Raw genomic sequence first — 13923 nt, forward strand, 5'->3', positions numbered from 1 at the left:
CGCCCTCCTCCCTTCGTGCCAGTAATATCACACACGTCAACTTTGTGGACATATTACTGGTGCTGTGGTCTAGTGTTGGTTCATCATCAGCAATTTAATTCTTTATATTCAAAGTCAGTTCCATTCAAACAGAAAAAAGAAATAACATTTAGTCTCGTAATGGCAGAAAATTCAAAGATTCATCCTAGAGACAAAAGTTGGTAAAAACCATCTGTGTCTTCTCTGCAATTACTCCAGTAAGGTCACCGTTTTTCACTGTCTTCAGAATTCACTGTACACTGTAGTCTTTCCCTGGAGCCAAATACCTGCTAGAGTAACTTTAGATATATAGAATATGTCAATATTCAAGTCTGATATTTTTTTTTACATGAGTTTAAGCCAAGTGCAGGTCCTTGTATCACACGATGATGATGAGATCAGTGTATCATAAAACCCCTGAGTGTTTCAGATCTGGAGTAAGTGATATGCACTTGATTCCAAAGATGGTATTTGTATTATCATTCTTGCATCTTCCAACAACCCCCCCCCCCCCCCTAGCCCTACGATCACGTGCCATAACCTGAATGTGTGTGTTTTCCTTTCCCCTTCGTCAGGAGGAGTGCGCCGGCCCCCTGCAGAAGCTGGTGGACAAGATCAACAGCCGCCCGCGCCACGGCGACATCCTGACCGACGCCATCCTCTCCATGTTCATCCTGGCCGACGTGGAAGTCAACATCCCAGAGGCCCAGACGTCCCTGTCCGCCGCCCCGGCCCCGGCCCACCGTCTGGCCGACCCCGTGACTCTCCTGGCCGTCCTCTTCGCCCACCTGATGATCATCACCCAGCTGGTCGCCGTGGCCGCGGCCAGACCCACCTGACGCCGCCGCCAGTGAAGAGGCACCAGATGCACGACGGAGGTCTTCGCTGGAGCGGTTGTGTGTGTGTGTGAGAGTCTTGCCCGGTGGAAGAGAGAGATACACGCTCCCGGCAGGATACCCGACGAGGAACTTTGAGACGCACAAAGATGAGAGAGACAGAGAGAGAGATCGAGAGACAGAGCGAGACTGGTTGTTGGACGTAATCCCTGATGAAAGCAGTCAGTCGTGTCTTGTAGTGTCAGGCAGTCTTTTAAGGAGAAAAAAAAAAGAAAAAAATAAGCATAGTATTTTTGATAAGTTCTTTTAGAGGACATACTATAGTCTGTAATAAGATGTGACGTGTATAATGATATTCTCGTTCATTTACCCAAACGCTCTATTTTTACATCACTTTACCAGATCCACAAGTGCTTTTTGATCCCGGAGTGGTTTGATGAAGCTGACAATCCCCTAAGCGTAGGATTGAGTGCCAAAACATAATTCAGTCGAAGGTAGAAAAAAAAAAAGAGAGAGAGAGATTTTACTGTACTAGATACACTCTCATTTGTCTCACAGAGAGACGGGATATTTGTACAACAGCGGATAACAACTCATAACCACAGTGACGTGGGGTGATCCGAGAAGGCCTTGTGGGTCTCTTTTGTTAGGGGGGGTCGTGTCATGAGACAAAAAGAGAGAGGTCCTCCGGAAGAAAAAAAGAAAAAAGAAATTAAAGAAATGAGAAGAATAAATCGCAAGAAGATAGTGTATGTACACGAGGAGAAAACGGAAGACAATGGATGCAGAAGTGCGGGAGTTGTTGTGGACTGAAAAGAACATTTCGGAGGCTCTGTGTCCCGTGTCTATAAGGTTTCCAGGAGCCTTCCCCTCAACCAACCAACCAACCAACCCCCCCCCCCTTAAAGAATGAAAAAAAGAAAAACTTTTTGCAATGCTCTCAATTAACATACATATATATATTTTTTCCCCCCTCTCTCTCATCTTCTCTTTCTTCCCTTTTTTTTTTAAAAAACTATGAGTCTCATTATGAGACGAGGGAGCTATATGCTGATGGCTGCCTTCCGTTTGAGTGATCGTCTTGAGCGATGCCTTCGAAAATATATATATGTATATACATATATATATTTTTTGGTTTCCTTTTTATAATTACGTCTCTTGACAGAGTCGACTTTCAATCATGTATATAAGAAAAGGGAAAGAGTCCAGCGTTATGGCTTGTTGTCCTGCTGGATTATGTATTCCATTTTCCTTCAACCCTCCTCCCCCCCACAACTCCTCCTCCTCCTCCTCCTCCTCCTCCTCCAAAAGCAAAGAAATTGTATCAATTGGCTTTTTTGTGTGTGTGTGTATGTGGCCGCGTGGTCTTCCCTCCGGTAGGTGTAGCGAATCTTGCTTCCGCCTCGACGGGGCCTTCGCCAGACCCCGCTAACCTGATTGAAGAGGATGAAGACCACATGCCCAGCCATCCTTCCCCGTCACTCGAACCGGCTATAGAAACTCCACTCCCGCTGGCCTCCCACTACAGACGTTGGCCCTCCGACTGATGCTATCGCGTCTTGGTTAGCCACAGACTCTCTATACCATACGGTCGTTAAGAGCATGAGGTATGTGTGTAACTAGCGCTCTTCAGGCATCACCTGTCCTTTGTGGTCTGCTTTCCTTCTTCCTCCACCCCGTCCCCTCACTTGACTGTCGGACATCATCTCATTCCTGACTCCATGAGCAGTCTTCAGTGTTATCACATCTATCGCTTAAAGGGCATCAAGATCACCTGATCCATTACATAAACAAGCATCAGCGTCGTATAGATAGATAATGGTCATGAGCATCACATCCCATCAGTTCACACCCATTGACAACTGCTTTTAATCTCCTTATCTAATGGTCAAGTTTCTATTGAAATTTTTCTCATTCTATTTACAGCCAGTTCCGTTCTTTTAATCACTATAGTTCAGACATTATGAATATTTACTCATGGGGATTTTGAAATCAATATATATATATATATATATATATATATATATATATATATATATATATATATATATATATATATATATATATATATATATACTTTGATTCCCTCCGTAGCCGGACGAATACTAAATATGCATGACTCGCTTTACTTATTAAAAGTATTAAACACACCAACTTTCTCGCCTGACCTCTGGTAACTGTCTCCTTTTGAAGGCCAAAGTAGCAAACTTTTCCCCTTCCCTGGTATCACTGGGGGGGAAAGTAAAAAAAAACTTTGCGTCACGTCACAACCGGAAGACAATGGAAAGAGCTGATTGTTCCCATGTCCCTCCCTCCTTCCTCCTACCACACACACACACACACACACACACACATCCTCCACACACACACCTCTCCACACACACCCTTCCACACACACCCCTCCACACACACACACACACAAATAGCGAGAAGTTCTGCTCCTCCCACACCACACCTCCTCCAACACTTGTTACCAAGACGGTGGTCACATCCATGGTCTTCACGACTCCACGTAGAACACTGAGAGGAAGTGGTCACTAAGGATCAGTCTCAGAGGCGGGGTGTGGGACGGCTCTATCTTGCACGCGTCTGAGGCAATTTAGCCTCTTTAAGTATTCGACTCTTTGAGGATTTTTTTTTTCTATTAAAGTGTCCGGAGTTTTATGCAGCTTTTCAGACAATAACCCAAGATTTTCTTTCAAATGATTTTACCGCGAGTCTTGGGAAGTTCAAATTTAATTTCTCTCTCTCTCTCTCTCTCTCTCTCTCTCTCTCTCTCTCTCTCTCTCTCTCTCTCTCTCTCTCTCTCTCTCTCTCTCTCTCTCTCTCTCTCTCTCTCTCTGGCATGCTTTATCATACCATCTCCTGAACGTAGACCGCCGTTCGTTCTCAACCTTTCTCTCGGACGGGCGGTCATCACATCAAAGTTGGTCTCTCGGTCTGTTTCCTGACCATTCCTTTGGAATATGATTCAACTACCATCTATCTTCATTGAGACTAGTATGGCGGGCATCCTTCGTATTCCCTGACGTATATCATCCTCCCTCTGAACACCCATCCGTCAACCACCCACCCTTCCCAAGACAGAACAATCGATCTAACTTCCTTTTTTTTCCTTCCTATATATCTCCAGCTTCTGCTGGTGACTCGGGGTTCTCAAATGTTCTCCCGTCTTGGGGCTGTCCCCCGGCGCCTCTGCCTCCTCTAGAGTCATTGGGAAGTTTTCACCCGTAATTTCATGGTGCTGAGTTCTGTTGTGGAGGCGCTTCTAGCCGGGTCGCAGGATCCTGATGAACCTTTCAAGAGAGTGGGGTCAGGGCAGGCAGGAGGAAGGAGGTGGTCGTCCCCCAAACCCTCCCTCATCGGTTTCGAGGTCTTGTCTACATGGAAGTACCAAATCTTGATTTCATTCCTCTCTCGTTTTCTTTCTTATTCCATTACCAAAGAAATCTTTTCACTTCATCATAATTTCTTTCTCAGTTCAACACCGTCAAGCCATCCTCTTCATGTTTTGCTGAAGTCTTGTCCCCATGGAAATATCGTCAGGACCGCGTTTTTGCTTTATGAAAACCTCTTCCTTGCGTTGTCATGAGCTGCTTCCAACGCTGTCATCAACCTCTCTTTCTCTCTCTCTCTACCCCTGTGCTGTCATTAACGCCTCCCTACATCGTCATCAACCTCTCCCAGCACTGTGATCACCCTGTTCCCCTGTACAGTCATCAATGTCCTAATGCACCACATCAACCTCTCCCTGCGCCGTGTTATCAACCACTGTCGTCAACCTTTCACTGCACCGTCATATCAACCTCTCTCACCGCACGTCATCAAAAACACCCCTGCACTATCATCAACCTCTCCCTGCACTATCATCAACCTCTCCCTGCAGTGTCATCAACCTCCCTCAAGCAATATCATCAAAGACATCCAGCAGTGTCATCAACCTCACCCAAGCACTATCATCAGCGTCCAGCAGTGTCATCAACCTCTCTCCCTCCCCCAGGTCATCAGTGTTCGTGCACACCTCCTCATCAAGGATGCGTGTGATGCCTCAAGGGCCCAGTATCTCAGTGCTCACTCGCGTTCAGTGGTGGATGTCAGTACGGTGTCTCCATAAGTGTAGAAAGGCGGCTACATACAAGACGGAGATGAGTTGGTGGGAATTAGAAAAAGCATCGATGTTAGAACATTATGACTCGCTATAAGCCTTCTTGGCCAAGAGGCTGTTGGTCCCAGCATTATTGTAGACAATACGATGATCAAAATGGGTGTGAGGGAGTCCATTCTAATGGCCACGAAGGTTCATACATTGAAGAAATTCACATTTCTGTGAAGTTATGGAGAATGTAAAAGTTAATTGTCTTCGTTCACTCCCAGTCAATGACGGATGCGGGTGTGCTAATTGCCAAATTGATCATCTGCATTGCTAAATGACCCGGAACAAGAGTAAATGCACGCTCCACCCTGTCATGCAAAGTCATTCGGACACTACGAATGAACAAAATAACAACAGTTCAAAAAAAAAAAAAGGAATCCCAAATTGCCTCATAGTTACAGTGCAGTTAGGTGGCTGAATGGTACAATGAAATTGTCAATTGGTCTCAATATGTAATCTTCATTGCAGAGGATGGCTTTCATAAAGTCGTAAGATCGAAAAGGAAATGTAAAAAAAAAGTGAATGAAGTGAAATTCAACTCGTACTTAGAGGGCAGGACAGCCATTATACAGTTGCTGAGTGGATTCATTTGGGTAAAAAGCAAAAGATATCCTCTTTGCCTGACAACAATAGACTTATCTTAAAGAAGAAAAAGGTTAGACCATATGGTGTTCAAGTGGCTACTTCACATATGTGATGAACACCTCCATATGTGGCGAATAGCGTCAAACAAGTAGTGGAGGCTGAGAGTGAGCTACCAATCCTCGTCTTCTATAGCCTGACAAGTGACGGTTTAGATTGGTGCTCGCGGGTAGTCCAACCAACGGGCCCGTACCGTCTTAAGGTCATGATTCCAGTTTTCATTACTCCGGTTCCCGTATTTTGAGGTCACCAGGTTACCTCGACAGACCACTGATTTTAAAGATGCAAAAGAGGATCCGGAAGATTATCTTAGATATATATATATATATATATATATATATATATATATATATATATATATATATATATATATATATATATATATTTTAAGCAAGGAAAATGGCCAAATGTCCCCCCACTCCCTCTCAAACCCAATTGTGTATTACTGTAAAAATAAGATATATATATATATATATATATATATATATATATATATATATATATATATATATATATATATATATATATATATAAACCGTGTTACTCCACTGAGAGGCGACGAGGGCTCCCCCTCATCCGTTTTCTAGGAGTCAAAATATCTCATTGGAGGGGGCACTGCTGGTAAATTTATTGAATGTCGTTTAGCTTATTGATGGTGCTAAAAAAAAAAACAGACTTCGTATCCTCGTGTTGCTGGGTAGTGGTCGGGAACAGATCACAGGACTATAAATGATCCGGACTTGTATTTTGGGGGTAAGAAGATGAAAAAAAGAATCATAAACACTTTTCTGGCGTTTGATGATGATGCCGTGTTTGTATCTTGAAATAATCTGTGCCAATGAGGGGGTTACTTAAACCTTTTGATAATGTCAGTATTCTAGTGTGAGTAGATGTGAAATAGTCATCGTGAAAAAAAATGAATGATAGAAAACGTGCACACGGACGATTAATGTAATGATGACGCCAGCGTTCTCAACCCGGCCACACCCACCCACCAAAAAACAGATGTCTGCAATATATTTTGAAGTAACCACTTGCTTAACGCAGTCACTTATACTTAAAATATGTGTACGCCAGGGAAAGTGATCCACTCAATGTTCCGTGTTTAAAGCTGACACTCAAGTCTATGTCCTCCCTCAACAAACCCCCCTCCCATACACACCCACTCCTCCCCCAAGTCCCTCTCCCCTAACATGCAAACATACGAAAACACACACACACACAAACACACACACCTTTACATTCTTGGTAAATTTGGTGATTAGTTAGGACGATTGTTTACACATGATGATCAGCCTAGCTACATATATAATAGTTTGTACATAACGGGCGATTGATGATAAAAAAAAAAAACATGGATGTGATAATGTTACCAAATAGACCTGAGTATTTCCTATCGATGTGTCAGCATGTAATGTTGTAGTCGTATGCACCACCTGCTGTGATGGCTCGGTCTCGCGAGGGCAGGCGCGCGCGCGCGGGGTGTGTCCTGCACCAGGTCAGGACCCACCTCCTCCTACGACAGGAGGGAGGGAGGGAGGGAGAGGTAGAGAGAAAGAGAGAGAGAGAGGGAGGCACGGTGTGTCCTGGACCGGGTCAGGCAGGACCCTCCTACAGGCTTCAGGAAGAGAGAGAGACATGGTGTGTCCTGCACCAGGTCAGGACCCTCCTACAGGCTGGAGGGAGAGGTTCATTAGAAAAAAAAAATCATGTATAAAGATGCTTCAACCTGTGTTAAGGGTCCCTTTTTTTAAAGGATATTTAAAAAAAAAAATGCCCAAAGTCAGGGGATACCAAACCATTATTATTTTTTGAAAAATAATGTCATTGAATCACTTCTAAAAGAAAAAAAAAAATATATATATATATATATATAAAGAGGGACTTCTCCCTTCAGAGGATTTATATGGAAAGATCAAAACAAGTGTAGAAATAATATTGATTAATGATGATAATCACGAGCGTGTGATTCATGTACATGTGTGAGGGGCGTTGGACTCCAGACACCAAAACTAACCAGTATTGAGACAATTTTCACGTGTTTGGCGAGTCAGCTGTTATGGAATTGTCCTCCTCTCCTCTCTTTTAAGTAGTTAGATAATCGTCGGTATACATGTATATGTTTGTTTATAATGTACAATACACAGTGTTTAAAAAAAAAAGAGAACGACTGCTGGTGCGGGCATCCAACAGTTACTTTTTGATAAATGTCGCACTTGTGTGTCCAATAAGGTTTTTAACTTTTAAGGGAATTTTAATCTTTCGGTTTTTTTTTCATTTTTTTTTTTCTAAAGCTACCCCCTCAGAGACCGAACCGACAGCAAGCAAACAAAGTTAAGAAGCACAATCATTGTACTTGGTGATGAAAAACACTCAAAACGTATTTCATGTGTCTTGCGCTCACATGGCTCGTTTAGATGGCTCCGCCCACCGGGTGGTGACTCCTCCCACCGTCTTCTCTGATTAGCTGGTGGCTACTCTTGGTGGATGATGGCTCCTCCCACTACGGAGGCAGCCCACCACTCATGTTTTAGTGATGGCTCCTCCTCCTCCTCCTCCTCCCCTCCTCCCCTTACATGACGGGGGAACCCAACCCTTTTCATCTTTTCCTATTGGGTGGTTCCTCTTGTATAGTAACTGTTTAACACATACAGACACACACACACACAATTTGTACGAGACTCCGTGGTGCAGTGGTCAGCATCGCTTCTCCAGAGTCTCACATGCCCATGTTCGAGTCCTGGACAGGGCAGGCGGCTCACAACCGTTCGTCTTTCTCATTATAGTTGGCTAAAGAAAAAAATATGGGTACCTAGCGAGATCTCGAAAATATATATATATATATATATATATATATATATATATATATATATATATATATATATATATATATATATATATATATATATATATATATATGTATGTATATATATATATATATATATATATATATATATATATATATATATATATATATATATATATATATATAAACGGTTAAGAAACGGGACAACAGTAACACAACTTTCTCCACACAACACAAAGAAACAAGTGACCACAAGAGTGTGTGGTGCAACAGAGGACGCACTACCCACCTCTAACACCAACACTTCATATCCAATGGAGATATAATGCTTTAGTGATCTTCTCAGAGCCTGACTTTTAAGAAACTGTTAACTACATGACGCCTTCAGTGTTTGATAATTATACTTTACGATGACAAGCATTATTCTTTGATGAATAGACTTTATAATCGTCGTTGTTTGAACGTGGCATTATAAGTATAACGTATGTATATATATGAATTTACATGTATATATATACATATATACATTACGTGAGTGTTGAAATGTGTGGGTTCTAGCTGTCCGATAGCCTCTAGTGTGGTGAGGTTAGTAAAGGAATTTCTACTGTAAATTCTAATGTAAATTCTTTTTGATCATTCAATCCTTCAGGTTACTTGTAGCAAAATCTTATATATATATATATATATATATATATATATATATATATATATATATATATATATATATATATATATATATATATATATATATATATATATATATATATATATATATATATATATATATATATATATATATATATGTATAATGTATAATTAGCGTTTGTAATAGTTTTGTTTGACTTGTCTACAGGATGGGTATTCAGTCATTAGTATCTGTAGATCTGTTCTGTGGGGGAGATTAGAATTAAAAAAAAAAAAAAAGGGACTTTAAACCCCACCACAAGTGTTGATATGAGTTTTCTGTTCATGATGTCTTTTGCCAGACACTGATTTGGTTCCTGTAAAGTAATTGAACTCTGGTGAAACTACTGATAGACTGTGAATGCTATATTATTAAGGATTTTATTCTTTCTTTTTTCTTCTCTTTTTTTTTTTTTTGATATATCTTGTGCATAAGAGATATAGACTGTAGCGATGTGTTCGCATGTACAGATGTTTCTAAATTTGTATCCAAGGCAAGATATACAGTTTGCTGTTTATAAAGAGTTTATATGTTATACAGGAGCAGAATTTTACTGTATTGATGTTATATATATATATATATATATATATATATATATATATATATATATATATATATATATATATATATATATATATATACACATATATATATATATATATATATATATATATATATATATATATATATATATATATATATATATATATATATATATGGTCATGAATCATAATAATTGATCAAGAAAAGCAATGAATTTTGTAATCTTGAATATAAAGTTAAATTTTAATGGATTTATGGACTTAAAGGACACCATATGGAGTGGTGACCAAACCCTTGTCTACAGTGTTAGACTATGTGTATATCGGCCATACTCACTGCATGGGAGACGCTCTGCGTGATGATACACATAAATGAGTCTATGTAACGTTGTCAAACGCAAGTTGTGTGTACATGAATTTACATATGATGTATGTCTGTACTGGAAATAAAGGAGAATGGTTACATAAAAGCAAAGACTCTGTACCTGTACTACAGGGCGTGAGGGGATCTGTATTCTGAAACAATATATATGTATATATATTTTTTTTATTATTATTTGTAAGAGATGTGTGGAGCGGAGTGGACGGTGTGGGTTCCCCGTTATGATCAGAACGACTTTGGCGTTCGTGGATTTTCACTGCTGTGGAGGACCTGGCGAAAAGACAAGGTGTCTATATCTTTGGAGAGTCTCATACCTATGTATATGTATAGTACCCCCAGTAACAGTAGTGTAATGGCCTACCAGTAGCGATTAAGAAGAGAATATTCTCAGTCATTTTTCATTCATTACTCATTATCATATCTCATACATTTTCCCCTGATGAAATTATTAGTTGAATGTTGATTATCATTAGTATTATCTGATATGCTAACCCCGTGTGGACGTAGTAGACACACATGTTGCAAACCAAACGTGTGAGTGTATTTCTTATCAAAGTCTCGCCTCACGAGATGGTGTGTCGTACGCTGATAACACTTCTGATGATGCTCTTGTGTCTGAGGCTCACACTAGAGGTAGGAGCTGCAAAAATTCAGATCACAACAGATCCAGCGGACCCGTTTCCTGACTACCATCATTTGCTAAACCTCATTCCTCGCTAGTCGCCTTTTAGCAGTATCTCGAGTGCTTGGAAAACATAATGAACCTTTTGGCAATATCTCGAGTGCTTCGAAAATATAATGAACCTTTTTGGAAGATATTTCTCCTATACCTGATTTTTCACAAATTTAATAATGCTTGTTACTTGTTACGAACAAGGCTCTGAGGTCTACTACCTGTTGTTTTGTAACTAATCATCTGTTTTACCAAATCTGAAATACTGGATGTCCATATTCTCAAGCTCAAGGAAAACGAAGCTTCCAAATCAATTTCGAATCTTCAGATCATCTTGAATGATCAAATCATAGATAGATTCTACATTCCTAAAACCGTATATATATGTATCTGACTTCCAGTGAAGTGTCATACACAGTACTTATATACACCAGAGTTTATACATTATATAAATCATATATTTTCAAATATTGTTTGTATATAGAGAGAGTTATTGACAATAGCAAGTTCCTTCGAATCAAAATAATTTATTTTTTTCTAAAATAGAATCCAGATAAGAAGGTATCGTATATGTAATTACCTGCGAGGTAAATGGCTTTTAAGACTAGGACCAAATGAAGAACACACTCTATCCCTTCCTTTGACCCAGTATGAGACGCTCTTGCCCCCAAAGATATACGCGCCATGTCCGATCGCCTATCCACCCTTCCTCCCTTCCTGTCTCTCATTCACACCACAATATAAGGTATGCTCCTCTGAGGGTATACCACACGTCATACTCTCCTTATGGCAGCGTATCTCGCGAGACCTCATTACGTCCCCGCTGGATCCACTCTGCCCCACATGTCGAGCCGTGGCGGTAACACGTCAGTACAGAGACCCATGAAAGGATGATACGATTAACAAGTGCTCTAATCTCTCATTTATATATATATATATATATATATATATATAGCATCCTTCGGGTTCTTATTTTAGAGTTTATATTTTTAATATATCGTACGCTGGGTTATGGTGATTTTGTGGGGGGGTTTTTGGCAGCCCTATAGTAGGTTAAGAACAATAGGATGAGGAGTGCGTTTAACAGCCCCACCGCCCGTCATCCCCCCCACACATACAACACATCCCAGTGGTTTTCCTGACGCAACTCGAGATATTCAGGGAAGCGAATGTTATCTGCGTGTGTAGTGTGCGTATATGCGTCAGGATGTGTACGGTTGTATGAATGCGTGCGAGAATGTATGTATATATGCATGTATGTGTATGTGCATGAATGTATGTCATTGCGGGAGCTTTACACTCGTGGGCCCCCCATCTCATGCAGATATATGTATATATATATATATATATATGCATACATACATACATATGGTGCTAAAGAACTCATCCTGCATGTTGAATTGCGAGTAAAAATTCACCTAGGCCGAGGTTGTATCATTATCTATGGACGAAGAGGTTTACAGCCTCATCGAGGAACTTTTCACTCTAAAGGAGTCCACCGTTATCCTGCTACTGATTGTAGGGTAGCCTTGAGACTGCAGGAGTTCCTAGGGTTATATCATTTCAAAAAAGTAATTATTCATAATCATATATGTAAGTGAATATATACGTATGTATACGCATATATGTATGTGTGTGCAAGTATGTTTGATATATATATATATATATATATATATATATATATATATATATATATATATATATATATATATATATATATATATATATATATTACATGTGGTTCTGCACTTGCATCACTGGTCTGCTCAATAAAGGGAATTTGTATAACGTGAATGTCTGTCAGTGGATCATATGTATAATGACTGCCAGGTATCAGATATATGTATATGGAATATGTATAATTGCACCATACATTTCAAGTGGCATATGTTCACAGGTGTACGTGAATAGAATGTATGTGTGAGGACGGACACGCATGAGAGATATGTGTCTTTGGCATATATATACATGTTCGTTTGTTGTATCTACTTCGAAAGTCTAAGGCCTCTTTTTCCTCCACAGATACGTCCAAATATTATTATCCTAGTAGATAAATTGGTCTGGAGTCATTTGCAGGAGCGTCTACCTCTACAATATTGGCAAAATGACCTCTTTTTTTATTTTTTTGGTTAAGGCCTTCTACAACACAGATATATTTAGACTGTAAGAACCCGGGGTGAAAGCCGAAGAAAGATATTCAGGATCTGTACATCCCTTTTTAGCCATTGCGGCTCATACTGTTCACTGATAAAGAGTTGGTTAATGTGAGTGGAGATTTCCTTTGGTCATCCTCACAACTGGTGAATGTCCAGTCCGTTGTTAATGCCCGTTTTCTTTTTCCAATTTTTCCTTTGGGTGCCCATGTTTGGCAAGACGTGGTGAGGTGAACGCCAATGGACGTGGTTTTATCTTCTCTTGACCTGACCTGTGGACCAGGATGGGAAATGGGACGTGCCATCACGACCTTGTGGATGAGACATTGCTGCTGGCATGACCTGGGGGACGAGACACCCACTGCTGCCGACATGACCTGGGTACAAGACATTGCTGCTGACGTGACCTGGGAACGAGCCATTGCCGCTACTGACGTGACCTGGGAACGAGACATTGCCGCTACTGACGTGACCTGGGAACGAGACATTGCCGCTGCTGACGTGACCTGGGAACGACAGACATTGATGCCGCTGACGTGACCTGGGAACGACAAACATTGCTGCCGCTGACGTGACCTAACCCGACGAGACTTCCCTTTGAGGCGACTCGTCGACATGACTGTCATGACCTGACATGACCCCCGTAATAAACCTGTTGACGCGACCGTGGATGATGATGATGATGATCACCACGCCCATCATTTGATGTTGTACTTTGGTTCTCTCAGAGATATTAAAGCATTATTATTGTCATAATAACAGTCTTTCATTATCCAACCCAAGACGAACTGTTGCTCTTACGGTCACCTGTACCGTGAGGATGAGAATATTCTGATGTGTCTCACCTGTGGGAGTCGCCGGACTCAAAAGTCAGTCCTACACCAACCTCATTCCTGGCTACGCTCTCCCTTCACTACGCTTTCCCTCACTCCTCAATCCACCTCATTCCATGAAGTCTTGGCTGGACAGTCCTCCAATTGAAGTCCAGCTCAAATGCTTCTTAGCATATCTCTTGTCTTCCATTCTCTGTTCA

General features: G+C 40.8%; 1 protein-coding gene across 3 annotated transcripts in view; it reads left to right on the top strand.

The window, feature by feature from the left end:
- Positions 1 to 13649, top strand: part of LOC139746517 (uncharacterized) — an 867914-nt gene extending 854265 nt beyond the window's left edge. For all 3 annotated transcript variants that reach the window (XM_071657834.1, XM_071657832.1, XM_071657833.1), the window contains one exon: positions 594 to 13649. In XM_071657834.1, coding sequence (XP_071513935.1) covers positions 594 to 857 — 264 coding nt within the window. In that variant the 3' untranslated portion in view covers positions 858 to 13649. The remainder of the gene's footprint in view (positions 1 to 593) is intronic.
- Positions 13650 to 13923: the final 274 nt, after the last annotated feature.

Source organism: Panulirus ornatus, chromosome 65 (assembly GCF_036320965.1).
Source record: "Panulirus ornatus isolate Po-2019 chromosome 65, ASM3632096v1, whole genome shotgun sequence".
Lineage (NCBI taxonomy): Eukaryota > Metazoa > Arthropoda > Malacostraca > Decapoda > Palinuridae > Panulirus > Panulirus ornatus.